The sequence below is a fragment of the Sorex fumeus genome, unplaced genomic scaffold, assembly GCF_029834395.1.
Source record: "Sorex fumeus unplaced genomic scaffold, SorFum_2.1 ptg000061l, whole genome shotgun sequence".
NCBI lineage: Eukaryota > Metazoa > Chordata > Mammalia > Eulipotyphla > Soricidae > Sorex > Sorex fumeus.
Window position 1 is genome coordinate 29,185,671 of NW_026606118.1, and position 27,965 is coordinate 29,213,635.

Consider the following 27,965-nt stretch of genomic DNA (forward strand, 5'->3'; position numbering starts at 1 on the left):
ACCTTGATGAAAAGCCATTATCACACACATGAGAGAGACACATTTCATCATCTATCCACCATCTACTTGTGTGTGCCTGTTTTTTTTTCCATTCTTGTTCATGTATGGTCTTCGTAGCTTCTTGTTATGCCAATTCCTCCAGTTAATATTAAATCCTCTCCCTTTTTTTGGACTCTCATAGCCCCTTTGAGATCTCCCTTCCAGACCAGCAATGTCTGACTGGGACTGGAAATTTGATCATTCAAGAAGAAAGGCAGTGGATGCTAGAAGCCTGAGCTGGGCAAAATTTTAGAAGACTTTAGATTGCTGAAGTATTTGGAATTCATTCTGTAGTGAATGAAAACAGTTTGGGGACTGGGGGCTGGAGCAACAGTACAGCAGATAGGGCATTGGCCTTGCCTGCAGGATGATCCTAAGTTCGATCCCTAACCTTACATATGGTCCCCTGAGCACCACCAGGAGTGACCCCTGAGTGCAAAGGCAGGAGTAAGCCCTGAGCACTGCTTAGCTCAAAACAAAACTAAACAAACAAAACAGTTTAGGGATTGCTTTTAGCTGTGTCAACCAACAGGACAGGACAGTTCAATACTTGGCATTGATTGGGCCCAGTAGTGCTGAGGATCAAAGTTGGGGCCTTGCACAGGCAGACAAATACCTCAGACCTCTGTGTTAACCCCTCAACCCCAAATTAAAACCTTTTTTCTTACCAATGGGGAACTTAGACATGAACAAATGCTGCTGCTTTCAATAATAATGTTTATTCCTATCATCTCATCATTCACTGGTTTGGCCTTTCCCATATAACCACCTCCTGGTTGCAGCAAGGGGGATGCTATCTGGACACTGCATCCCTGAACACTGCATGTTCAGGGCAAGAAACAAGAATGGGAAACGCAAAGGGATTCATGACACTTGAGTCTGTTTTCTCTCTAAGGGAGATGGCTGCATACCAATTTCAGTTTTCAACTTATTGATCAGGATTGTTACCTATTGCAAGTCTGGGTTCTGTTTGCAAGCCAGCATCTGGGCTGGGGTGATAGCTCAAGGCTGAAAGTGTACCATTTAGCATGTACAGGCCTAGCTTCAATTCCCAGTACCACACGGTATCCTAAGCACCCCAGAATGGTCCTGGTAATCTCCTTAGCACTGCTCAAGATGAGCGGTAAATAATGAAAGGTTAAATTTATTACAGTTTGGCTTGGGAGATCCCCTCTCACCAAAAAAAAAAAAAAAAGAGAAAAGAGAAGAAGGAAGGAAGGAAGGAAGGAAGGAAGGAAGGAAGGAAGGAAGGAAGGAAGGAAGGAAGGAAGGGGAAAAAGAAAAAGAGAAAAAAAAGAGTAAAGAAAGACACAGAGAGTGGTTTTTTTCCATGGGTTAACCAGTGAGACTGACAGATTGGATTTGCAAGAAGGAAGTGTTGCGTGAAACATTCATTCATCAGATTATTTATTTTTGTTGTTGTTGTAGGTTTTGTTTTACTGCATGGGAGCTTATTTTTGTGGGACCTTGCTTTTCATGAGACTCTGAATACTTAGAACTTTCAGAAACATTTTTAAAAATTGTTTTAATTGACTCACTGTGAGATATACAGTTACAGAGTTATTCATTCTTTTTTTCTTCTTCTTTTTGGGTCACACCCGACAATGCACAGGGGTTATTCCTGGCTCTGCACTCAGGAATTACTCCTGGCGGTGCTCAGGGGACCATATGGGATGCTGGGAATCGAACTCAGGTCGGCTGCTTGCAAGGCAAACACCCTACCTGCTGTGCTATTGCTCCAGCCCCCAGAGTTATTCATTCTTGAGTTTTAGTCATACAGTGTCCCAACATCCAATCCTTTACCAGAGCACATTTCCTATCACCAATGGTAGAAACATACTTTATATATAAACATTCACATTAAGAACTTAATAATTTAAGGTAGAATGAAATTGAATGCTAAGCAGTATGAGGACAACTTCACAAAAGAAATGTATCAGGAATTGGAAGAACTGGAAATGATTTCAAGAGAGTTAGACTTGAGATTAACTGTGGGGAGAAACATAGGCTCTTCTAAGGCTAATACTTGCCTTTGTACATTTATTTAAAACTCAGAACATCCGAGGAGCAAACTCTCTAAGGTGAAAGTTGGGTGATAATAATGTGCCATATAGACTTGGTGACTGAAATAAATGTACCGCTCTGGTATATTATGTTGTTTGGAGAAAAAACTATGTGTTGTAGCAAGAGGCACAAGTACTCTATACCTGTCCATTCAATTTAGCTGTGACTCATAAAAAGGCTCAAAAACAGTAAAGGTGGTTACATTAAAAAAAGCAAAGAGATGACTTGTATTTGCATTGTTAGTTATATGGAGATAGTGTACTCAATAAAATTAAAAACGAACAAGGTGTAAAAATAACAGTCATGGTACTGCATGGTGAGTCACATAATTTAAAACAAATTTTGAGCAGTCAGTGTTCCCCAAAATGAAATGGAATAAATTTAACCTTTCATTATTTACCATTCATTCTGATTGGGCTTTTCAGAGTTTACTAAGAAACCTTATTAAATATTTTATTGTTTATTAATAAAATGCTTTATATTATACAGGGGAGAAGCTACTAATTACTGATATTCTGCAGCCACAAATGTGTTTATTTTACAGATTAAACTCAATTGATTAACATTTATGGGATTAAAATTACATTCATTTTTTATGCAAAATTGGTATTTAAAAGTGACTCTGGTGTTTATTTGGTACTCTAAATGTTTTGTCCCTGAGTGGTATTTTCTACTTAAGGAAAAAGCTTTTCTTTTTTAGACCACTAGCAATCATTTATAAAATATTATGGCCCTTTTCATTTTTTAAAAAAATCATTGTGCTGTTAAAGTGAGAACAACCTCTTACACTTACTTTAATTAAAGAGTAGCATAATAAATTTGAGTTCTAATTATTTTACTTCCCCAAGTTATTTAAATAGTTTAATTACCCACTGAATTTAATTGAGTTGGGTCTAATTTGATAAACTCCCTCTCGAGCTTTTAAAATTTCAGTCTCTGTTATTTACCATTTCTTGGCATAGTGTAACCGGAACACGGAATATGATGAGGCTTTCCCCACTTTCTGTACTTTGACCTGTATACTTTGCTTAGTCATAAACATTATTCCTATTACAAGGCAGAGGTCGTTTGTGTTGGAACTGGTGTTGTGACTGGTGATAAATTGCCAGTAAAGTGTGTCACCTGCAGGATGAAAAGGCTTTCCTTCTAATCCGCTTTATATTAATGTAGGTGGAAAACACAGGCAGCATTTTATCTTTTAGTTAGATGTTGCCATCTGGCTGGAGGAAGGGTTTTGTGTTATTTCTTGTTTGTTTTTAGAGAATAGCCTTTTTGACTGAATTTAAAGTGTGTAATGTTTATTCCTGTCAGCTCAACATATCAGAAAGTGTTTGTAACATAAATCAAGAGCTGTTCTTAGTAGCAAACAAAACAGTTTACGTTTTACAGTGTTCGTGATAGTTCCCATAAAATATATAGAACCATATGCCTTCAGCTAAGATGAACATTTTTCTTTGGCTTTTAGAGCGATTATAAGAACATATATATTCAGTTGCTTTTGAAAAGAGTTAGGGTTTACTGATCTGTCAAAGAAAGAATGAAACCCAGGCCCTTATTCATACAAAGCACTAAATTACAATCCGGGCCCCAATTCCATATTTTATTTTAAATAGTAACCAAAATGTATTGTCCTTGTGGGTGTTCAGATTGCCTATCTTTTTAGTGGGGTACAAGAGTGCTCCCAAGCAGTACTTGGGGGCTCAGTGACCATTCCTGGCAATTGTAGGCCAACCGCTTCCGGTTCGGTGTCAGGGTCCGAGGCTACAGAGCTGCCTGAGTATTGCAGTGCTGAGAATACTCCATCATCCCCAGAACTATGTCCAGTGGTAACTGGGGAACCTTATGGCACTGCAGATTAAATTTGAAGCATCAAATCCAATATCCCTCCAGCCTTCCAGCCTTCCAGCCTCCTGTCTTTCAGTGAGATTCAAACCGAGGTTGGTCTTATAGGTTGGAATCATAAATTCCTCATTAGGATTAGTTTGTTTTTTTTTACTAAATTAAGCATGCAGGAATGCAATTCCTGAGCCATACAAGGATTTGGATGGTAGGTGCACTTCGGGGTCACTTACTTACTCGAACTGCTGAATGTTTTTTGCTGAATGAGAGACAGTCCCAGAGCACAATATGCCTCTGTGTCCTTCCTCTTGTACTTGAGCACTCGCTCACGTGGAGACGCTAATGGAACAAAGCTTTCAAGCTAGCGGGAAGATCAATAATGATTGGATAAGGCTAACGAAGATTTATTGAGCATCATGGTAGGCTTAGTTTTCTCTTTTAAAGAAAGGAAAGAGAATTTATGAAGCTGTAATACTAGAAAAGCACCTGACTCATTTTTAAAATAGTCTTAACATTTTTTTAAGGTGTATGCAAACCTGCCTACTCATTACCAAGGGATTTCCAGATCTAAAATTTTAAAAGTCTTAGACTGAATACATTCCTGTTTCACTGGATTCTAGGACTGTAATATTCTCTATAGTTTATGTTTTAAAAGAAACTCTCTTGGGATTCTTTATTTTCCCATTATTACGATGGAGGGGTTTTTTTTTCAAAGTCTGAATTTGCTTTCATGTAATAACTGTCATCTGTCTGGGTTCCAGAAGAACTGTTGATTAGCTCTTTACAGATCAGGTTATCCCCTGAGCCCAGCCCTCGGGGACCCTAGAAGGTACGATTGTAGCTGAGCTGAAAACCTCTGCACCCAGCAATGAAGCTGAACCCACCTGCCACCTTGGTCACTCCACCCCACCCCCTTGCCACCAGACACTGTCACCAAGCTGACCTAGATCTGCTTACCCCATTTGTGTTGAATGAAAATAGCGCCCAGGAGCCAGAAACCCCATTTCCTACATTAGGGAGTACTTGCAGGGCAGGTGATGTGCTGAGACTTCCGAGCTCGCCCCACTCACCTGTCCACACTTCCAGGGGCCTGGGATGTGGGTGGCCCGGCACCTCTTTGAAATCATGTTCAAAGGTTGAAGGCAAAGGGGACTGTTCATTAAACACCTGCTGTGTGCCTCGCTCTACGTGGCATCTCAGTCAGCCAGATCTGTCTTCACAGTGACCCTATGAGTTTAGGCCGCGTCACTCCTGTCACCTGCTTGGAGAAGGCAGGAAGCATTCTGAAGGTCACTCAGCCTGTCAGTAGCAGGACTCAGGTTTAAACCCAGGTCTGTTTGGGGAGGGTGGGGGAGGAATAGGAAGGGAATGATAGGTAGAAAAATGGGATGAAGGCTCTGGTTGTTTATCCCGGGAAATAGTAGTGGTCACGTGGTAGAACCTGGGGTAGTGGGAAGAAAGGGTCACACCCTAACAAGACAATCAGAATAGCCTAACTAAACTCTGTGTGAGCAAAAGAAATGGTTGTTTTGGTTGTAGGGAGATAGTATAAGGGATTAGGCACCACTTGCCTTGCATGTGACTCCCTCCTGGCACCACATATGATACTCTGAGCCCCACCAGTAGTCATCCCTGAGAACTGCAGGGTGTGAGGGGGGGGGTGGGGGAAAGAAAATGGTTGTTTTAGCTGCCAATTTTTTAAATATTTTTATGCTGTAGTGGTAACCAGAACAGTAGCCCTGAGCATTTAAGTGTGAGGTCAAGGATTTATACCCTTGTGTTAAATCTTAACCTGGGCAGAAAGAGAAAGGGAGAGAGGGAGGGGAAGGAGAGAGGAAAAGGCAATATAATCATCTTTGGCCAAACAAATCTAACAGTTTGTATTACTTTTATTTTACCAAGTCTAACCTTTCAGTCTTACATAACCAGAAAAATAATGTAGAATCCAAATTTGTATTTTTATGAGTAGGAGTTAGTGGATCTTCTGGAATTCAGATGAATCCTTGAGATCCAGATGACAATTCAGTGGCAGATTGATATTCAGCTAGAGTGAATCTAGTAAAAGTCAGAAGTAGATAAGTTGAAATTTAAGAAATTAGACCTCCAGCTTAATTGAAATTTATTTTTCAAATGTAAGTCTCCTTTCGGCCTTCCTTCCCTCACAGCTGCCGGGAATCAAACTAATGGCCTCTCATATGCAAGGCAGGGGTTCCACCGCTAAGCCACCTTCCAGCCCTTTACATTTGAATTTCAAGACAATAAAGTAAATGACAATGTGTCCCCAACACCAGCCCTTGATCGGGGTTTTTGGGTGTACCACTGTGAATCTGATCGTATTAGTCCATGGCCCCTCTCTTGGGGATTATTTGGAAAAGTCACTTGCAATGAACGTTTGTTAGTCTTTCTAATTTCTTCCCTAGTTCTTTTCCATAAAATTCACTTAGAGTTGATACTTATTTATCAGGAGTTGGGGAGATTGCAAATGCTCAGTCATAAGGAAAGATTCTATTAAGCTTACCATGCTAAGAAAGAAATGAATGCATTGGAAATATAAATAATTAATATTCTCTTTCAGTTAACTAAAAATAACAAATAAAGGTTTTCTAATTCATTTACTAATTGAGTAAGACTTTACTTGCTGTGAGCTTAAAGGAGCCGTCAGAAGAAAACTATAATCCATGACTTCAAATCTGTGGGGCATTCTTCTCTCTGTTTATCTTTTTAACTATTAACTTCTTTCTGGGCAGTTTTAAGAAAATTAACTTGGTGAATCAGAGGAAAGGTTATCCTGTCCATAATGAGCCACAAAGCTTACAAATACGATGTTTGGATTTGAGACTGTTACACTATATATATATATATTTATACACATACATATATATATAATATACCATATATATTCGTCATCTCCACTGCAGCTTAGAGCAAGCTGGCAACTTTCTTGAGGCAGGCAGGTTGAGAGCATGTCTTATCACAGTGTTACAGAAACTGGCATGTTTTCTGACATTCTTGTTAAAACAGTGTCAGGGCCTGTCCTGGCTCCCCTGGGATTTAGCTTGCTTTGTCCCCATACTTCATCATAAGAGATACTTCCACCAAGGACAAAATTGTATCAGAAACCTCTCATCAAAGCCTTTTGCTCTTTCACTTTTTATTTGCTTTCTGCCCATTCTCTTCTGAATCTTTATAGACCTTTTCTACAAATACAGCAAAGGAAGCTCAAGCCAATTCACCTTTACATTTGAAGGTGTTATTTAAAGCAAATCATTTGAAACTGGACAGTTTTTAATATTTTTACAACTTAATCTATGCTTTTCTATGCTAGCTGATCCTAATTGATAGAAAACCATAAAAAAATTCAGTTTCTCCCATTTAGAGATCATAATTTTAGTAATCGGTTTTCAGTACATGTTGGATACCATTTTAAAAATTGGTCTTCCTGAAGCAATTACTATCATATCCCTGAGCATATAATTCTGGTTCTCTAAGTACTATCTAGTTCTGAGTTTAATGTAGATAATGAATATATAGTGTATCGGGGGTAAGATCAACAAAAGAAATCAGGGTAAGAAGTAATGGGGGTCATGGAGGTTGCTGTCTTCAGAACAAGGAGAGTCTCTGATGTCATATTAGAGCAGGGAAAGAGAGTGAATGGAGACCCATGTTGATATCTAGGACAGCATTTCAGGGTATGCTGAGATAGATGGATGGAATCAGTCAGGCAATACAAGTAGAACAGAGTAAATACGAGGAAAAAGTAGTACAAGTAAAAGCCAAATTGTATAAAATCTTCCAGGCAGTGATGGAGACCTTGAGTTTTACTGAGTGAGACAGCAGCTGTAGAGAGTTTGGCTACTGGGAATGACAAGAAAGGATTTACGTTTCGACCCCACCTACTGAGAAGAAAATAGAAGGGGTGAGTGGTTGGATCAGGTAGACTAGTTAAGATTATTGCAGTCACACAGGGAAGATACTCAGAAAGGCAGTGGCAAAAATGAGATTTTTTTTTTTAAAGCTACAACTAAAGTAAAGGATTGAATGTAAGAGGTGATAGAAGTCAAGGATGACTGCTAGGCCTAGTCAACCCAGAGAATGGAATTGTTTTCATGGTGAAGACCATAGGTGGAGCACGTTTTGAGGCAGAGAAAATCGTGCGTGTGGTTTTATACATGATTTCTCTGAGAAAGAGTAGGAAGAACTCCTTTTAGCTATTCTTTGAAACCATATCAAATTGAAATCTTATCAAATTTGAAACCATATCAAATTGAAATCATATCAAATTGAAAATTTTACTTGGACTTGGAGAACCCTCTTCTTACCCAACCAGAGAATTACCTGGTGTTTCTGCTCTTTGTTCCTTTCTTCAAATGCATTTCCCTTAGTCTCTTTAATAACCTTTAATACTGAACTTTGGTCTAAGTCTTTTTCAAAATCTTAGTATATTGTTCTTAGTTATGTTCTTAGAATTTTTTGCTTCCTAACACATTAACTTTGTAAGAACCAAGACCAGAGTACTTAAAAACCCATTATGCATCCACCTGGTGGAATTCAATTCGAATCCCATGTGGTGGAAACTAACATCGTAAATTTTACATGGTGGGAAATTTCCATTAAAAACCATTGAATTTTGGATATATACTTCCTTTGCATAACTATAGGAGATGGGGTTCTAAATGACTCATCCTTGGGGTCAGAATAAGGATGGTAGTGAGTAGGGCACTTGCCTTGCATGTAGCCAACCCTGATTCAATCTCTGGTACCAATATGGCTCCCTAAGTCTCACAAGAAAAGATTCCTGAGTACAGTGCCAAGAGTAATCCCTGAGCAACAATGGGCGTGACCCCTGACCACAAAAACAAAAACAACTAATTCACCCTTGTATTTCTTGAATCAAGCCTTTACCTGAAAGAAAAGTCAACAGCAAATGTGGAAGAGGTGAATTTTCTGAATAAGTTTGAAGAAACTAAATGTCTGTTCCTTCTGTCTCATTTGTATAGCTCCTGACAACTACAAAGTGCATGAAAAGAAAACTGCTGCCACCAACCGGCCCTCCTCTTCGATTTCAGGACAAAACAGCACCCTCTCAGGCAATAAACCAGGTATGGTACTCAGCTTTTGCTGTAGGGTGGGAAAAAAATGTTTGTCCACAAGCCTTAAAGCCAAGTTAGAATTTAGGAGATCTTGGCCCCTGACAAAGTACATACCCACAGTACATACCCCCTACTGGCTTCTCTCAAAGTCTTGATTTTCTCACTTAAATGAAGATTCAAGCACATTCCTAGTGCACCTCTTATGGTCATGTATCAATGTAATGATGCTTTATGCACCTGTATTGCTCACTGTCAAGCATTGTAGAAGATACGACAGTTTTACTTTTCTATTTGAAGTGCTAAACACAGCAGGACTGTTGGTAACTATATGCCCAGGGTTATTGCATATCTTGTTTATTACTTTTTCAAAAATTATGTGATCTTGACACATAGCAAAGTTGGTATAGAAGTGTTTGAGTTTTTCATTCCCTGCAATGACAATGTACCTACGCAGTAATTTCATTTAACAGAGGATGACTCAGTTTATATTTAAAAAAAGAAAGAAAGAAGCAGCAGCAGCAGTCTGTAAACATAATACAAACAACTAAATAGAGGATGAAATTGCATCTAGGTACCCAGCAACTATTGTATGTTCCTAGGAGAGATACATATACAGTATGACCATAAGAGACAATCAAGAGAGGTAAAGGCAAATTGAGCACCCCAGGAAATGCTTGGAAAGTCTTTGTTGTACAGCATCCAATCTGAGGTCACTCATGAACAGTGATCAGTGAGAATAGAAACTGGATATGACTGCATCTAGCTGCATAGAAAACATTCCTATTGTTCTCAGTATTGAGATTCTCTTCCATGTGGAAAAGGTCTTGAACAGAGTAGATAAATATAGTAGATAAAACTCGCCATGTAGAAGACAAATTGCAAATAGTGTTTTAAGTATTCCATAAGCAGCCTTTAGTGACAAGTACTGTGTTGTTTTAGTTGGATTTTTATCAACAAGTTGAGATTTCCCTCAGTTGTGAGCTTGCCCTTTCATTCATTCCCTTATCCACCCACATGTCCATCTACACCCATCCATTTTGTTATATTTGTTTAGTTGTCCTAGTGGATAGATTTTGAGTCATGTTATATGAGCAAAACAGGACCCTAGGGGCTGGAGTGACAGCACAGCAGGTAAGACGTTTGCCTTGCACACGGCCGACCAGGGTTCGATTCCCAGCATCTCATATGGTCCCCTGAGCACCACCAGGTGTAATTCCTGAGTGCAGAGCCAGGAGTAACCCCCGAGCATCGCCAGGTGTGACCCAAAAATTAAAAAAAAAAAAACAGGACCCTAAACAGGACCCTACAGTTACAGACCTTACTTACCTAGTGGACTTTTGCTCCTTACACTAAAATGAGCTTCCTGTAGAAAGCATTCTTTTGCATGAAAATAGTTTGCTTTACTGTGAAAATTAAACATAGATAAATGATTTATATATTTTTTAAATCTATCTATCCCTTCAATCTCTGCTTCTAATTTCTATTGTTCTTTATTATGCAATTTATATTTTTATATCCTGATAACTCATTCATGTGGTATTAGAGTAAATACTCGGGAGTTATTACTAAAATAAGACAATCCCAGAGCCAAAGTGATAGTACAGTGGGTAAAGCATTTGCCTTGCACACAGCCAACCCGGGTCTGATCCCTGGCACCCCATGTCATACTCTTGAGCCCCACCAGGAGGGATCCCTGAGTGCTGAACTAGGACTAAGCCCTAAATACAGCGGGGTGTCCCCCTCCCAACACCTGCAAACAGAAAGAGAGAATTACTGCACTCTAGTTGATGTTATGGTGGAATAAACCAATATAGTAATAGCTAATTCTTGCACAGTGTCGAGATCTACACAGAATCTAAAGAAAACAAAGGACAGAGAAATCTCCACTCCTATTGTATACCTCTTTGTGGGGCCTTTTCATTTCTGTTGCTAAAGCTAAGTTAAATACAGAGACATTTTATCTCAGATTTTGTTTTTAGAGCATCCTTTGCAACTTTCTTGAGCTAAGAAATGGTATATAAAAGACATTTAGGGCCAGAGAGGTAGTACAGAGGGTAGGGGCTTGCCTTGCCTTGCATGGGGCCAACCTGGATTTGATCCCTGGCACCCAGTACTGTCACTTGAGACCTCCATGAGTGATCCCTGAGTGCAGAGCCAGGAGTAAGCCCTGAGCTCAGCTGAGTGTGGCCCAAAAATAACAAATAAACAAAGATTTACTATAAAAATTCCCATACTGTTTTTCTAAATATCTTGGGAGAGCACAATAAGGACATTGGAGGGTTAGCTTGGGTAAAACTTTCTGACTTTATTGAATGTGAGTTAGGGTAGTGTATAGTTTGTTAACTTTCTGTAAAACTTAAAAACAACAACACTCCCTTTCACTAATTAAATGTCCTGGTTTGCAGTGTCACCCCATTAATTTATTTTGGTTTCTGCACCACACAGGCAGTGTTCTGGCCCTACTGCTGACCTGGTGATCAGGGGGTCACTGCTGGCTGCAGAGTACAGCAGCAAACTTCCTTACACCAATGTTCAAACTCTCTTAAAACTTTTTCTCCTGAAGACCAGAGGAACCGTATAGGGCTTAGGCCCTTGCTTCGCACAAGACTGATTCCAGTTGGACCTCAGGTACCGAGTATGGTCCTCTGAGTACTTCCAGGTGTGATCGATCCCTGAATACAGCCAGGAGTGGCCCAGCTGACCCACACCCACTCAATAAAACCATTTTTCAATCTGAGTGCCAGTAAATTAATTTGATCCTAACATGTTAGGATTATTGGGAAACATAAATGTAATGTCCATAATGTTAGATTATTTTCTATACCTAATCGTTCCAGGGGAAAGTGATGTGAAGGGAGAAATGAGAGACAGACAATTACGGAACATTCACTGTTTACTTGGAACATGCACTTATTATTTTTGTTGTTGTTGTTGTTAAAATCCTATCAATAAAGGTAAGTCCGATGTCCAATAAAAGATTATTTTTAGTTTGCTGCATTGGAAGGTTTTGAAAGTTAGCCAAGGTCATTTGCTCACTCATTCAATAAAAAGGTATTGAATGTCCTCTCTTATGTATAATACAGCCCTAGACATGGGGGATATAGCATAAACACAGACTACAAGGCCACCTTCTCCCCTCAACCTTTCACAGACATTGTGAATCTGCCTCAGGTGCTATTAACATTCCAGCACCAAAGTCACCTTTTTATTGATGCAATCAGGAGAGAGTTTAAATAGAAGTCCTTTTTCACTCTGAAACTCCATATTTTCTAGTTTCAGATTATTAAAACAACTTAGATCAGTAGCCTATCACATTTACTGGACACCACACTCTTTAGAACTGCTTCGTTAGTGCTTTATTTTCTGAAAACAAATTCCAGATGAATAATGATAATAATGACAGAACTAATCTTTTTTATATAACTTTGATATTTATTTATTATAGGATTCAATTATTCCTCAGCTTTGAATCTCCAATACTATTTTAGATAATACAGTCTTTCAATCCAAATCCCAGATTTGATTTTTTAAACTTCACAAAAGTCATTTAATGATGCACAATTTATTATCTTGTGGTACTGAAATAAGGAGATTTTATACATATTTTGTGGTTCTGTGTGAACATATTTATTAATATCTAAAACTTCATTATACTTTTATAATTACTTCACTTCCCAACATAGAACTAATCGTAAAGAAAGCAATTGGAAACTTTTGCACTCTGCAGATTGGCCTGTCTTAGAGTAACTCATCAGTTGTGGAGTATACTGTGCAGCTATTTTTCACATGTGTTACAGGGTTCTGTTTGTTACTTGTGAAGAGCATAATTTTCATATGAAATGATAGCAGAGAGGTTGGGAAAATCTGTTATCTCATTCTCTCCCAGTTTCCAACTATGCATCTAAAAGACAAATTTGCACTGGATAATGGGAGATTGCCACATTACTACAGAAATGCCAGTTAGCATTTCAAATTATTCAGGTTATTTGGGGTGGAGTGAAAGTAAGTGTGTGCTATACTTCTCATAAGTTAAGACCATCTTTAAAACATTTTCAAAAATTGGCATAAAATTAATCATATACTAGAAAACTAGAAACATCAAATTTTGTATATTGCCATATTGTGTGTGAATAAAATTTGTCAGTGTAATTTAAGTTAATTAAAATGCTTTATAGATATCATATAGTATACTCAGGACTTTTATAAATAAGGTTTATTTTCGTGTCATTTAAATAAGTTTTCATGAGTGAGTAAATTCATTATTTAAAGGACAATAATTAATAAGTATTAATAGTCTGGTCTGACTATTTTCATTCCCAGATATTCATTCTTCAAAATACCATTTTATTATGACATTTCCTTTCACCAAAAATAATGACCACTAAACACCCCTTCCCCTCAAATATGGAACTTCACAAAGTGCTTAGGAGGTAGTCTCTATGCCATTTTTAGCAGTAAATCTTTTTAGGTTAGGAGCTATAATTTCCTATGAAATTTCCTACAAAAAATAGATGAAAACTTCTAAATGACTGCTAATTATACAGAATGCTTGTCATGTATGTGAACCAGGAATTCCTAGTTCCAGTTGTTTTCTCTTTAAAAACATATCTTGTAGTTTGATCCCTGGAACCATATGGCCCCAGAAAAGTAGACTTGGAATAGCCCCTGAGCACTTGTAGGTGTAGCCTCAAAAACAAAAACCAAATCACAACATACTGTGGCCAGGGCTCTCACTCGGTGGGAGAGTCCCTGCCTCATATGTCGGAGACCTAGGTTTGCTCCCCAGTACCAAAACATCAAGAGTAGAATAGAATTCTCCAGTCCTGCTCATGTTGCAGACTCCAAAAGGGCATTTCTGCAGCTCCTATTTCCCCTCGCTGTACAGAATCTGTGATATTTGAGAGGCATTTGGATTAAAGCTTTTAAGTCAGTCGATGATGCTCTACCATATTGTCTCTCAAGTAACATTCCAGTGAATTTATTTTTAATATGAGTTAAAAATATGCTATCATTTTACTAAAGGGACAGATGAACCTGATTTTTAAATGTAAGTATCACCACCAGCATGATTATTTTTATGTTTTCACCTGGTAGCAGAGTGAGCCTGTTTGTGGGATCCTCTGCATGCAGAAAGCCCCCAGAGCTGTCACACCCAGAGTGTGACAACATCTTCGCCTTATCCAATGAGCCTGCTCTGTCTGTACCCTCATCCCGTAGGGATCTCACTCCATTCTTGTACCAGCACCTTCTTACTGAACAAACTAAGTACTCACAACCCCAGGACCTTTGCACTTGCTTTCTATCTCTTAGAATATCTGCTTAGCTAGCCCTCTCACTTTCAGCATGAGATTTTCTTTTTAAATTTGGGGTAGGGGGCTCTCCAGCAGTGCTCAGGATATACCCAGGGCCAATGCCCAGCAATATTTGGTCAGGTGCATGACTGGGTAGTTCAGTGCTGGACCAGTGACTCTTGGGCACCACGAGAGTTACAGTTGACAGTGGTCAGAGAAGCTTCCAGTGCCTGCCCTGGGAATCATCCTGGGCCCCGTGCATACTAGACTTGCACTCTGCTCCTTTGAGCTTCTTCCCTGTGTCCTTGGATCAAGTTTTGCATAAGTTATCACCACAAGTAGCCAACTCCCTCCCCGACCCTCCCCCCCCCATGTGGCCCCTGGCTAAAATGTTATACATTCCCTGCCATTTCTTAATTCCTTTTATTTCTTTTTTGTCTCCTTCATGTTTTTCTCAGCAGAAAATTCTGCATAGCTTTTGTTTTCCATATATATAAATTTTTCTTCCCTTAGTGGCAGGGGAGGGGGGGTTACACCCAGGAATGCTCAGGGGTTACTCCTGGCTCTGCACTCAGGAATTACTTCTAGCAGTGCTTAAGGGACTATATGGAATCAAACTGGGTTGGTCACGTGCAAGGCAAATGCTTTACCACTGTACTATTGCTCTAGCTCCTGGTTGAAATTTTTTGGTAAACTGTAAACCCTCTGGGACAGAAATACTCATTATTTTTATTGACTGTTTTCTTTGAGCACTTAGTATAGTAAGTGCGCAATATCACTGTCACTGTCCTCCCATTGTTCATTGATTTGCTCGAGCGGGCCCAGTAACGTCTCCATTTTGAGACTTGTTGTTACTATGTTTGGCATATTGAATATGTTACGGGTAGCTTGCCAGGCTTTGCCACGCGGGTGAGATAGGCTTGGTAGCTTGCCAGGCTCTCCGAGAGGGGCAGAGAAATCGAACCCAGCTCTGCCGGATTGACTGTGCGCAAGGCAAACGCCCTACCGCTGTGCTATCACTCCAGCCCTGTAGTGTGCAATATATAAAATGAATTCATGTAGTGGGACTTAGTATATGCTGGGCAGTATACTAACGCCCTTTAAAGTATAATTTAATGCCTATTGTGATATTAGGGATATTGTGTTCTAGTTTTATCCTCATTTTATAGGTAGTAAAATAAAATTAGTGACACTGGGAGAGGTGGGTGATGAATGGCCAGATTAGCGTAGTGAGCGACAGAACAGATACCGAACACATCTGTCTCTAATTGAGGGGGGCGGGGGAGGATGGGGGAAGGGAGGACTTCAAGCAGTTTTCATGAGGACAGGGCCCCTTCCCAACATTTTCAACTGGCAGCTCAGTACAAGGGCCTGGGGCTGTGGTATCGTTCAGTCTCTGTGGGGCTGTGGATCATCCAGGTCACCCCTGCAGTAATTAAAGGCCATCAGGAAAGGCCACACCTGCAGGTACCGCAGATCTCCAGAACTGCACCCAAGTTTGCTTGGGGGACCATGTGGTGCCAGAGATTGAATAGAGGCCAGCCAGAGCATAAACCTTTTCCGCTATACAGTCTCTCCAAATAGATTTTCTTAAGGCATAAAAGTAATAGAAGGTCAGTAGTTTAAGAACTCAAAATGTTTGATTGACAGCACTGCCCTCCAGCACCACCAAAACACAAAATACTGGATACATTTGTGAAAACAGACAAAACAGCTACAGTTACATTTTTATGCACTTTAAAAATAGAAGGGAAAGGCTTGGAAATTTTCCAAGAATTATAGCAATGAAGTATATTACTGAAACTATAGTCATTAGGTACCAGTTGATACTAGACAGTAATATTTGATTTAAATGTGCTGGACAAAAATTTATCTTCTATTTTAAAATCTGTTCTTGCTCTTATGCTTTTTTCTCTCCTTTTCAGACCCTCCACCCGTGCTGCGAGTTGATGACCGGCAGCGACTGGCCCGGGAGCGTCGTGAGGAGCGGGAGAAGCAGCTAGGTAACTCTCACTGACCCTCCTGCACACTCTTGTTTGCCTTTAGGATAACAGACACTTCACCGAGGACATGGACAATGAATGTCGTAACCATCCTCTCAAATGTGCCCCTGTGGGTTTTGCCAGACACATTGGGAAATAGAGTTTCATATTAGAGGAACTTAGCACTAAGCTTTAAACAACTGTAAGGTCTAGACCCTGAGGGATAAAAAATTTAAAACTAGTGTCATTTTTATTCCTTATAATCAAGTTAATGTAAACTCAAGGGGATTCATGTGTGAGTGCATGATGACTCAGCCTGCATTTTACAACTTAAAAAAAAATACAAGAATGATAAGCATAGGGGCTGGAGCGATAGCACAGTGGGTAGGGTGTTTGCCTTGCATGCACTCAGCTGACCTGGGTTTGAATCCCAGCATCCCATATGGTTCCCCGAGCACTGCCAGGAGTAATCCTGAGTGCATGAGCCAGGAGTAATCCCTGTGCATCGCTGGGTGTGACCCAAAAAGGAAAAAAAAAATGGTAAGCATATGGGGGTTTTTTGTTTTGTTTTGTTTTGTTTTTTAATGTGAACAGTTCTGAGCCCATGCCCAGCTCAGACACTCTTTCCAGGTTGTTGAACTATCTGCTTGCTGCCCAGGAAAGCACACGACCTGGTGTCTGGTGTTGAGCATCTGGCTTTCTTTCTCCCTTTCCTAATTCCTTCGTGTAAGATTTGCAGCTGCAGTATTTGCCATCACCAGAGAGAGCTGGGTCACAGGACTGGTTTGCCCGGAAGCAGAGATCAGCACTCAGCAGTGATTGTTTGCTAGAACATTGAGCAAGGATGTGGGCGCCAGCTCCTCCTGTACTTTGATGTGCATTAAGGCAGAGTTGCTGAAACAGGACTCGCTCTTTCTATCCTTTGGAAAGCTGAAATGCCTCTCAGTATGCCTCTCTGTTTCTAGAGTGTCTCTCTATTTTGAAAGTAGGATTTGGTTGGAGCCAGAGTGATAGTACAGCGGGTAGGGTGCTTGCCTTGCATGTGGCCAACCCAAATTTGATCTTTGGCACCCCATAAGGTCCCCTGAAGTACCAGAAGTAATCCTTAGCTCAGAGCCAGGAGTAATCCCTGAGCATCGCTGGGTATGGCACAAAAACATGAAAGTAGAATTTGGTCACGAAAATCTTTCCAATACTTGACCTATAACTTTTCTGAAACTCAACTGCATTTTGCATGCACTGATATTACATTAGGAACCTCAATGCCTGTAGCCCATTTCTCTCTTTCTCTCTCTCTCTCTCTCTCTCTCTCTCTCTCTCTCTCTCTCTCTTTCTCTCTCTCTCTCTCTTTCTCTCCTCTCTCTCCTCTCTCCTCTCTCTCTCTCTCCCTACCCTTACTCTCAGGAACTCACCCAGATCTGTGCCCTGGGTCTCAAAAGTCTGTTGTCATTATATGTATTCTTAAGGCTTAGGCTTTTTTTTCCTCTCTCACCATAAAGTCCTATGAGGTCATTTCTTTTGCTGCCAAGGTCTTTTCAACAAAAACTTTAACAGCTTGCTGGAAGTGAGCAAGCTCTCACGTTTGTACCCGGAGTTTCCGCCCAGGCTTAAAATTTCCTGGGCTGGAGAGGTGTGGACTGGCCGTGCAGAGCAGGCCCATCTGGGGCCCCAGGGAGCCCTCAGCGCTATGGAGCTCTTCCTCCTTTGTACTTGCTACTGCTCTCTCATCGCGCTTGGTTTGACAAGTGGACCAGAACTGAGAAGAAGGGAAAGGGCACGGCCACTGTAGCAGAAAGAGGCTCTGAAGGAGCCACTTGGAAGAAACTGACACCTCTCTGGGGTCACTGGTGTTTGCTCTCTGGCTTTGGATCTATCTCAAGGACAAGCACTTGAGTCTTCTCTGCTTTTACCCCATCCCAGCTAGGTCAGACTGGGCACAATTCCACATCTCCTTACACTCATAGGAGTGTAGGCTCTTGGCTCCTTGAATGGGAGGAAGTCACTCTCCCTCCATACCATCAGAAGGGTGTGTGTGTGTGTGTGTGTGTGTGTGTGTGTGTGTGTGTGTGTGACAGAGAGAGAGAGAGAGAGAGAGAGAGAGAGATACTAATATTCTGACCAGATCAAAATCATTTACCTCTCATACTTTAAACATACTTTAAAGTTTTAAAACACTACAGATTATTCCTACAAGCTACCTGACTATATTTTGAGTGACTGGTTTTTTAAAAATGTAGACCCATTTCAATTCATATGGGTGATACAGCACATTACTCATTGATTCATGTGCTTAAAAAAACAAAAACAAAACAAAAAAGTGGTTTTTTCCAGGTATTGTGATAAACAGATGAGTAAAGGTTGAGAGTCCGCCTGCCAGAAAGCCTAGTTTCAGATTAGTTGAGGAGGCAGATAAGCACAGAGCAATGCTAAAATGATGTGGCGTGTGCCTTTAAGGGGCTATACTGAGATGTTGAGAACCCATAGAAGCACCCAGTCCACCCTGGAGGTGTCACATGTCACCTGAGGTCCCAGCTAGAGGATGAAGAAGTGACCTCCTAGAATATAAAAGGGAGGGATTATAGAGCAAGGGTGTAAGGACAAATGGGAAGAGACCCAACACACTCCCCCTATTATATGGATCAGAATAATTTTCATGTACTACATTAATCTCTTGTAAAGTTTTAGAGTTTTCTTGAGTCAGAGGATAGAGATGCCTGGTTTTTCTCTTTGCATGTTAACCACTTTTAATCACTGCATTTAACAACTGCATGTTAAATTAAATTAGTTTTCCTTAATTCTGATATCGCTCCAGCTCCTGGAGCGATAGCACAGCAGTAGGGCGTTCGCCTTACAAGCGGCCAACATGGCCGACCCGAGTTCGATTCCTCCGCCCCTCTCGGAGAGCCCGGCAAGCTACCGAGAGTATTCGATATGCCAGACACAGTAACAACAAAGTCTCCAATGGAGACGTTACTGGGCCCGCTCGAGCAAATCGACGATCAACGGGAGGGCCTTTACCTTTACCTTTACCTTAATTCTGATATCATCTCATTTGTTGTTATTGTTCAGAATGAAAAAATTTAATGAAATACTCTGATTTCAGTTTTTGTTTATCTTTTGCATAAATCGGGTTTTTTTCTTGCATTTTATTTTTGGCTTGGGGGCCACACCTAGCTGGTACAGGAATCACAGGAGATCAAACAGGGTCAGAAATGTACAAGGCAAGCACCTTAACCCCTGGACTATTTCTCCAGCCGATCTCTTTGCATTTTAAAGTAGAGCTGTTTCACCTTTTTTTTTTCCCTTAAACCGTCCTAGTAGAAACTAGGTTTTTGAGAGGTGCCCTTCAATCTTCATGAATACACAAACATCTGTAAATATACATAATATATACTTGTGAGTCATCTTAAATCTACCTTGTAATTTAGGCTGTGCCTTAGAAAAGATAAGAATGATGTTTTAAAAAATAATTTTGGAAGGAAACCAAAGGGCATACCTGAGCAGCTTCCCATAAGTTGTGCTTTTTAAAAGTAATAAAGACAGTAAGATAATAAAATGGGGGAGACTGCCACAGATCTTTCAACGTTGCTTTTTTTTTAAGAAACAGAAAGTTTGTAAGGCCAGCAGCAACAGTGCTTTCTAACTTTAAACCTTTTCAGGTTAAAAATAAGGTGGGAAGGAGAGACATTCCATACATTCCAACCAACCAAAATTCAAAATGATTGGCCAGAGCCTCTGATTTGTATGTAAATTGAAATTACAATTGAAATCATAAAGATTTTTTTTTTTTAGAATCCACATATTCTCTTAAGAAAACATAGAAAGGAAAATTTGGCCTTACTGTTTTGGTTTTTGATGGCATATCATTTTTGTGCTGTTTTGCAAACAGGAGTTTCTATTAATAATATCTTTCTGTGGGTTAAGTCTCTGAGTCATGCTTTAATGCTTTTATGGTAGGATTATGTCAGATGGCATGCTCTTTCTACCTTATCCTTCAATTTAGCACATATAATTCTTCATGTATGGGGCTGTTCTCTCCATTTGGTTAAGCATATGGACTCTGAAAGCTTTATTTTTATGCTTTAAAAGCTTTAGAATGAAGAAATTGCTACAGTCATTCTGTTTCATCTGATTCTATTTAAAACGCCCCCTCTTGACTTCTGCCTCTTTTTCACCAAAGCTTTAATTTTATTTTCTTCCAAGAAGAACCAAACCTTACTTGTTCTCATAGCTTCAGTTCTCATTTGTTGATATGAGTTCAACAGTTACAGTTACTTAAAATGCAATAGATGCCATCCTTTTAGCACAACATAATTTTTGCATAACTCAGTTGCTCATCAACTTTTACTCCAGATCTGATTCCCTTGGGTAATTTCTCTGTCTTAGCTACACCAATATTTTTCTGATTTCTATAAATTATTTCAGTGATTTTTTATGCCAGTCTTAGCTCTTACAACTTTTGTAGAAAACATTTTCTCTTCATTTATGCCACCAAGCTATGTTGCGATTAGTCACCACCCTGAACTACTTGACCACTTACTGCTGTGGTCAGCCTGAACTCGGCCTGGTCCTCTCCTGGGGACTGCTGCGTAACTTGCCATCCTCTCTTCCTAAGTCCATGTAGTCCCATGTAACTCTTTCATCATATGCATGCCTTTAAGTTTGTTATCTTCTGCTAATCTAGGGCTTAATAAGTTAATAGGGGTGAGTGAGAACCATGGTGGGAGAGCACATGTGGGAAATCTTGAGCTCCGTATTCAATTCTACTTGGACCCTGAGCATCACGAAGTCCTGCAGCCCAGCACCGGGACCCAAGCAATTCTCCATGTCATAGCATGGGACCTAGCAAGGCTGGAAGTAGCCCCCAGCCCCCTAGCACCACTGCATTTGGTCCCTATAAAAATAAATTTTTATCTTCATCCCCAGAACTAAGAGATGTTCTCTATTCCTCGAGCTCTGTCATAGTACCAGTTCTTCTCTTTGAAGCCTTGAACGCTCTTCTCTTTGGGACATTCTCTCATTTTCTTATTAAATGTTATGTCTTACATGACTATTCTATCTCAGCTGACAATCTGTAATTTTTTTCTGTTCCTAAAATTTGTCTGGTTAGATTTTTCTGTCTTTTTTTATATTCTAAACTTTAAAAGAATATGACAATGGTTTTCTTTTTCTTTTTTTTTTTCCAAGTTTTTGGGCTACACCCGGCAATGCTTAAGGGTTACTCCTAACTCTGCACTCAGGAATCTCTACTGGCGGTGCTTGGGGGTCCATATGGGATACCAGGGATTGAACCCTGGTCGGCCGTGTGCAAGGCAAATTCCCAGCTGTCCTGTCTCTCCAGCCCCAACAGTGGTTTTCTGATTGTTTTAATATTCTAATACATGACACAGTATGAAGCATACAAACATGTCTAATAAATGTTTTCTGATTTTACTAACTCCACATTCTTTCGTATTAGTAATAATGATTGTGTTAATCTTGATTGAATAGTAATTATAGGTCAAGCAGTGTTCTAAAGACTGCACTCTGTGTGTTTACACATTCAGTAGCGAATTAGTGCCATAGTTGTACTTTTTATTGTATGGAACTACCGTAATTGCTAACAGGAGTTATTTTGTAAAGTCATTCATTTCTAAAATTCATTAGCTTCTATAAAGGTTAATAGGCCTCTTTTCTCTCTGCCATGTCAGCTAGTTAAGTATTCTTTAGAATGTACAGAATCAGCATGATCCATGTTAAAATTCCTCTAAAGAGAATGATTCCGTAGTTTTAGATAAAAGTGGTAGATGTTTCTGAAGTTTCAGAACTAGGCATGCATCCTGAGACTCGAAGGGAAAAAGGCTATCCTCCTTACACACACCAAAGAGATGTCTGGATGCTGATTCATGCTCCTTATTTTCAGTTGAGATAGAATGGGTATATAGCATTGTATTTGTTTCAGGTGTACAACACACAATTTTTGTCTGCTTTACAGAATGCTCATCATAGTAAGTCTAGTTACTCTCCATCATTGGTACATTTTTTTTCTTGTTATAGCACTGCACTGTAGCACTGTCCTCCCGTAGTTCACCAATTTGCTCAAGTGGGCCCAGTAACATCTCCATTGTGCCAATTGTTACTGTGTTTGGCATATTGAATACGTCACGGGTAGCTTGCCGGGCTCTTCGAGAGCGGCGGAGGAATCGAACCTGGCTTAGCCGGGCTAGCCGCAAACAAGGCAAACCCCTTACCGCTTAATAGAACTATTTTTTTCACACGTTCTGCATGTAGAGAGCCCAAGTTTAACCCAAGTTTAAGCCACCACCCCCCCCCCCAGCAACATGTGAACCCTGGTGCACAACCTGGATTTATACCAAGCACAGAGCCAGAAGCACCCCCAAGCATCACAAGGAGTGGCAAAAAAAAAATTATTCACTTAGTAACTTCCAAATATATATTACAATATTATTGCCATAGACAACTTGTTATACATTATATCCCTTTGGGATGTAATTATAAGTAAGTTATAAATAATAACTTACTATTTTGTCACTGGAAATGTGTACCTTTGACCCATTTTATCCATCTCCTTTACTTCTCGCATCTCCCCGTGTCTCCTCTGTATGAGAAGATACTATGTGTGGTTCGTTTGCTTTTGGATCTGGAGAGTCCACTTAGAAGTGAGATTATAGAGTGTGTCTTTCTGTCTAACTTCACTTCGTATTGTGCTCTCCAAGATCTTTCCTAAGCAGTTTGGGAATTGTAGACAGTGCTGTGGCTAGTCTCAGCATCTGGTGCCCTAAAATTGTTCCTGAATATAGTGTGTGCAAGCAGCCACAGCTCTCAGACAAGTTCCCAGCAGCTGAGAGATGTGAATTAGTGGGAGGCATTGGGACATTAGCACATACCAGAGCATCCATATTGTGAGTCAGGCCCACGACTAGAAAGAATAAGTGCTTGTTACTAGATGGATTAGGTAAGGCAGAGACTGAAGCTTGAACATGAGGTGAATCATCATGATGAGGCAGCCATTATTTATTTCTTCCTTCAAGGCCAAAGATCAAAAGATCTTAAAATCTGAAAAGTGAAGAGTCAGAAAGAGATGATGGCAAAGGCCACCGTGGCATTAGAACCTCAGGATCTCTCCAGTCGATGATCACTCGACCCATTGTAGAGAAGGAACTTACTCACTGGGAGGTATTCCAAATTGCATCTTTAACAGAACAGCTTCTTTGTTTGCTCCTCCAGTCAGACAGTCCAGAGTTTAAACTCCAGTTCCAGTTCCACCACTGACTTAATTGTAAGACATCAGCCAGGTTACTTCACTTCTCTGTGTCTCAGACTTCTCATAATAAAATGAGAGTAATAGCAGTGTCTGCCTCATCGAGGGGCTGTGAAGATAAAGCCTGTAAACCACTTGATGTCACACCAAGTAAAAGCCAGAGACAACTCACCTGATAGCGGAGGTGATAAAAGATGAGGAGGAGCAGGTCTTGTGATCACACAGACACTGACTTAGATGCCAAAGATGGCAGGAGCTCGTGTTTTCAGAGCTCAGGGAGACACAGCTTGAGGATGTTTGTTCTTCTCAGTCCAGGTCTGGGACTCCGGCAGGAAGATAGGAGGTGCTGATAGCTGTGTTCTGTGAGGAGAAAAATTAGATTTGGGTTGAGGAAGAGAAAAAAAAAGTGCAAGGGTGACAATTGGTTTGTGTGCTTTTAGAAAAACTTTCTTCACTTTAACAGACTAGATACTCCTTTAACCTGGCCTTGAAGAGAAGTAGTTGTGAGGAGGAAGATGGGGAACTAGCAGGCGCCAGTAAGCAGTAGATGAATTTGGTGTTTGGGAAGGATGTCCCTGAGAGCAGCCTGTGGGGTGGAACTGAAGAGGAGAGAGACTGAGTATCAGAAGCGAGAAAGGAATGATGACTGCAAGTGATCACAAAGGAACTGGACAGGAAACACTGAACGTGAGAGAAAGTTCTGAGGTAAAATGATAGGGTCTGTTGTTCGAATGTGTTGAGTTGGAGCATCAGTGCAGGAGAAAATGAGGTGACCCCTGAGGGGTCTAACATAGAACTTGAAAGTCCTGAATCTGGTATGAGAATACAGGAAACAGCAGCCTTACAGTTGAGGTGATCCTAAAGGGTGGATAATGCATTAGGTTAAATGGTGAGAAATTTGGGCAGATGTGAAATGGGAGAAACAGTGTTGGTGACTGAGAATACAGGCTTTGAATCAGAGTTAAATTAACATTGCAGCACAATCTCTTTGAGACAGGTAATTTTTCAGTTCTCTTACACCTGTATGGACCAGCACCTGAAAACAGAGACACCAGAACTTAAAGGCCAGGTTTAAAGGAGTATTTAGTCTCTGCTAAACTAAAGTTTTTCTAAAATTACATAAAACACCTTTGAGGTTATTTTTTCTCATTAGATCTCCAATATTACTTTGATAATGTTTCTCCATCTACTACCTCTTTATTTCCATTTGCTTGATAGCTGTTTGCCTTGTGATTTATTCTGTGGTGCCAGGATTGAACGTCATGTATGCAAGATCTGCACTTTAGCACTGAGCCACATCTGGGGGTGCTCAGAAGGTCATACTTGAGAAACATACAGAGGAAGGATTGAGCCCCTGCTTCCCACGGGAAAAGCATGTGCTCGGCTCATGGTGCTCCCTCTCCAGTCTAGGATTATGTGTTCTAAGGACTGTGACTAAGGTTGCAAAAGATAGTACAGCAGGTATAGTAGTTGTTCTGCACAGAGCCGAAGCAGGTTTGATCCCTGACACCCCATATGGTGCCCTGAGGACTGCCAGAATAATCCCTGAGCACCACTGGATGTGATCCCCGCCACCAGCGGGGAAAAAATACCAAACCCACATAATTATAGCTTTTATTTTGGGTGCCCGGTCTAAGAATCTCAATATTGACTATTGGGCTTGAGTTTTTTCCTTGATCTCAGAGTTTATTTATTTATTGGTTTTGAGGTCATTCCCAGCAGTGCTCAGGGACTTATTCCTGGCTCAGTGCTCAGAAGTCACTTCTGGCAGCGCTTAGGAGATCAGGGGGTATGTGGATCAAACCCGGGCCTCCTGCGTGTCAAGCATGTGCTCAGCCTCTTGAGCTGTGTCTTCAGCTCCAAGCTTAGTTTTCTAAAATTTTTATAATTTATTTACTTTGCAGGGTGCACCCTGCTACTGAGTTTAACAGTCACTGTTAGCCAACTGGGCTGGTGGTTCTGAGCCAGGGCCCAAGGCTGTGAGGCCGCTCAGGGTCTGTGGTACCAGAAATTTCTGAGCCTCACCTCGTAGTACTCATGGGCTTCCAGTGCTCACTCATGAGGACCATGTGGTACTCAGACTTGAACCCAGGCCACGGTGAGCCTCACTGCTCTACTACCTCCTGACCCCTGTTTTCTTTGTAATTTCATAATCACTTTCTTAGAGGAAATGAGCTATAGTAAGCCATTAGATTTTTTTCCCCACAAGTATTGCATAATAATGTTTTTATACTAATCTGAGAATAAAATGTTTTGTCATTAATCACAATATTTTTCGAGAAAGGGCCCCCCTAGCTCATAGGGCTAGCGCACGTAGCTTCATGTGTGAGCTCAGACCCCAGTCTCACCTGATACCCTGATATGCTGACTGTAACCCAGTGGGCCTTAGGCCCCTGCATCTCGCTGTGCAGAAGCAGCTCCACATCACCAGGCCCAGCTGAATGACTCACTGGGAATGGCCCTGACCCCCCCTGAGCATTGCTGAGGAGACCCAAGCAAACACAGTTATAATTATTATTATTATTATTAAAAAGTAAAGTAAAGTAAAAGTAAAGTAAAGGCCCTCCCGTTGATCATCGATTTGCTCGAGCGGGCCCAGTAACGTCTCCATTGGAGACTTTGTTGTTACTGTGTTTGGCATATCGAATACGTCACGGGGAGCTTGCCAGGCTCTGCCGTGCCGGCGAGATACTCTCGGTAGCTTGCTGGGCTCTCCGAGAGGGGCAGAGGAATCGAACTCGGGTCGGCCATGTTGGCTGCGTGCAAGGCAAATGCCCTACCACTGTGCTATCACTCCAGCCCGCAATTATTAAAAGTAAGAATAATAAAATATTAACATTCGAAATCAAATATAATCAGCCTCCTATAATCCCACTCGTGTTCCTAAAGCCAAAAACCTAAAAATAATAATAATAATAATGAGTCATGGAAATTAATTAGAAAAGATGTAGAGTGGCTTGCCATTTTCCCTAGAATCAGTGGCGACTCTTGTTAGTCTCGTTGTACATTTTGTGCACTGTGACATTGCTGACCTTCCTCGTTCCCGGTGTTGCCCGCAACCTATTCATTCTGTTCCACATCTTAATATGAAACTGAGATGGCAGCACTGCATGTTTCAAGAGGCTGAGTGGCATAACATTGCCATCTCTATCCTGTTTTTCTTTCCCATGGTGAGCAAACACATCCTCCACCCCCAGTGATACAGCCTGTTCGGAGGGAGCAGGATGGGGCCTAGGATGTGGGACGTTCCTGGAGCCTGGAGCCAAGCTGGCCCCTGAACGCACCCTTTGCCTCCTCTGCCCTCCCCCTGTCCTCTCTGCAGCAGCAGCAGATAAATTTGATAGGCATAATGATTTACTTACTTTAACTCTGTCTGGAGTTGGGGGTTTGGCTGCCAACAGTGTTGAGGGGTTTGCAGGGCTCTCTTTACCCAGCAAAGCTGGAGGGGCTCTGCAGTAATCGGGGACTGACCCCCAGAGCCGAGAACCTGCAAGACATGCGTAGACCCAGAGGACTCGAGGCCTGTGACACTCTCTGCAGGCCCCAGATCTCACTTCTTAATTAGAAAACATAAGACATTGACAGTATCTCTCATCCATAAGAAGTATTTTAAATAACTAAACCTCAGGATAAAATTACTTTTCACCTTATTAAAATATTAAAATTGTTCATCTAGCCACCTACTTTTAAAAGATTATATGAGAGGCTGGTGAGATAGTTCAGCTGATAGGGCACTTGCCTTGCACACAGCCAACCCGGATTCAATTTTCAGCACCCTAGATGGTCCCACAAACCCCACTAGGAGTGATCCCTGAGGTCAGAGCCAGGAATAAGCCCTGAGCATCACCAGGTGTGCCCCATCTCCCCACCTCGACCCCAAGAAAAAGTTAAGAAGTAAAATTCTATGTGATCTGTACTTGGTAGTAATCCTAGAACTCCAATAATATACAAGTTGTCTTTGTTCTGTCACCATTGTTTGCTTAGTCTCTATTTAAAGCTGACAGTTGTTTAAAGAAGGCATTGCAATAGGATCATCACTTCCTAACAGACTAGAAATGGAACTCACTAGGAGTTTAATGGGAAGAGAAATGATGTTTTTCTTTAAATAAAATTTAAAATTTTTTAAAAAAATTTTTGAGGTGGGGAAGCCACACCTGGTAGTGCTCAGGGATTACTCCTGGTTTTGCACTCAGGAATCACTCCTGGAGATGCTTGGTGGCACCATATGCAGTGCTGGGGATTGAACCCAGGTCGGTCATGCAGGGCAAGCATCCTACCTGCAGTACTATCCAGTCCAAGAAATATTGTTTCTTTAAAAAATTATTTATGATAAAATTATTATTGTAGTAATGCCTAACCCTATGTGATTTATAGCACAACCTAAAGAACTGCTTTAATT

General features: G+C 40.8%; 1 protein-coding gene across 6 annotated transcripts in view; it reads left to right on the top strand.

The window, feature by feature from the left end:
- The window catches only part of MAP7 (microtubule associated protein 7), a 165,391-nt gene that overhangs the window by 92,800 nt on the left and 44,626 nt on the right, over positions 1-27,965 (top strand). For all 6 annotated transcript variants that reach the window (XM_056125987.1, XM_056125986.1, XM_056125985.1 and 3 more), the window contains exons 2-3: positions 8,940-9,041; positions 16,249-16,326. In XM_056125987.1, coding sequence (XP_055981962.1) covers positions 8,940-9,041; positions 16,249-16,326 — 180 coding nt within the window. The remainder of the gene's footprint in view (positions 1-8,939; positions 9,042-16,248; positions 16,327-27,965) is intronic.